The sequence below is a fragment of the Emiliania huxleyi genome, assembly GCF_000372725.1.
Source record: "Emiliania huxleyi CCMP1516 unplaced genomic scaffold EMIHUscaffold_10454, whole genome shotgun sequence".
NCBI lineage: Eukaryota > Haptophyta > Isochrysidales > Noelaerhabdaceae > Emiliania > Emiliania huxleyi.
In genome coordinates this window covers 1-1,100 of record NW_005202138.1, presented here as the reverse complement: position 1 = coordinate 1,100, position 1,100 = coordinate 1, and the positions used below count along the sequence as shown (strand labels likewise).

Below are 1,100 nucleotides of genomic sequence, written 5' to 3'. Positions count from 1 at the left end.
CGGGCCAAAGGCAGCCGCAGGGTTGCCGCGCCGCGAGGCGGGCCACGCCCGCTCGAGCCACGTTAACCCCATCCCTCCGGGCCGCCGGCCGGCGCGGCCGGCGGGAAGTGCGGGGACGGCGCGCCCCCGGCGGCGGCCCCGGCGGCGGCGGCGGCGGCGGCGGCGTCGATGCTGGCGGCGGCGGCGGCCTTCGCGACGAGCTTGGCGTTCGGGGCGAGCGTCTTTGGGTCGAGGAGGGCCGCGGGGTGGTTGTAGATGCGGAGCATGTCGGTCATGAACTCGAAGAGCTGCTGCCGCCCGGCCATCGACTCGACCTTGGCGTTGTAGAGCGCGCGCTGCGTCGGCGTCGGCCGCAGGACCATCACGTACTGCTGCGAGCGCGGCAGGTCGCGCTGCAGCACCTCGACGCCCCGCCGCTGCACCAGCTTGTCGAGCTTGCGCGTGAGGGCCCAGATACGCTTGGACATGTCCTTGCGCCGCTTCTTTGCCTAGGGAGTGTCCGGCAGGTGTGCCGGAAGTGTGCCGGAAGTGGCTCGGACACACCTCGCGCCGCGTCTTTGCCCTTTGCGAGCGCGACTCGTCGTCGTCCTCGCCGTACCGGAACTGGCCGTCGGTGATGGTGCTCTCGTACAGCCTCTTGAAGGTGTCGAGGTCGCCGAGCTCGCCTGGCGACGCGTAGTCCACCATGTGAGAAGAGAAGAGAAGAGAAGAGAAGAGGAGAGGAGGGAACCTGGCGACGCGTAGTCCACCATGTGAGAAGAGAAGAGAAGAGAAGAGAAGAGGAGAGGAGGGAACCTGGCGACGCGTAGTCCACCATGTGAGAAGAGAAGAGAAGAGAAGAGAAGAGGAGAGGAGGGAACCTGGCGACGCGTAGTCCACCATGTGGAAGTACTCGCGCAAGTTGTTTTGGAGCGGCGTCCCCGTCAGCAACACGCGCCGCATCGTGCGCACGCCGGCGAGGACCGCGCGCAGCTGGTTCTTCTCATTCTTGATCACGTGCGCCTCGTCGATCACGAGGACGTCCGGACCGGGGTCCTGCAGCAGCCGCCGGTACTCCGCCAGCTCTCGCTCCCTCTCCTGCCCCGCTGCGTCCGCTGCGG

The 1,100-nt window shown here is 68.0% G+C and overlaps 1 protein-coding gene across 1 annotated transcript; it reads right to left on the bottom strand.

Moving 5' to 3' along the window:
* Nucleotides 1-62: 62 nt before the first annotated feature.
* Nucleotides 63-1,100, bottom strand: EMIHUDRAFT_125542 (hypothetical protein; the record flags this gene model as incomplete). The annotated part of the gene is made up of 3 exons (XM_005792826.1): nt 63-488; nt 544-665; nt 861-1,100. Coding segments are annotated over 3 exons (788 nt in total), but the record flags the coding sequence as incomplete, so codon positions are not given.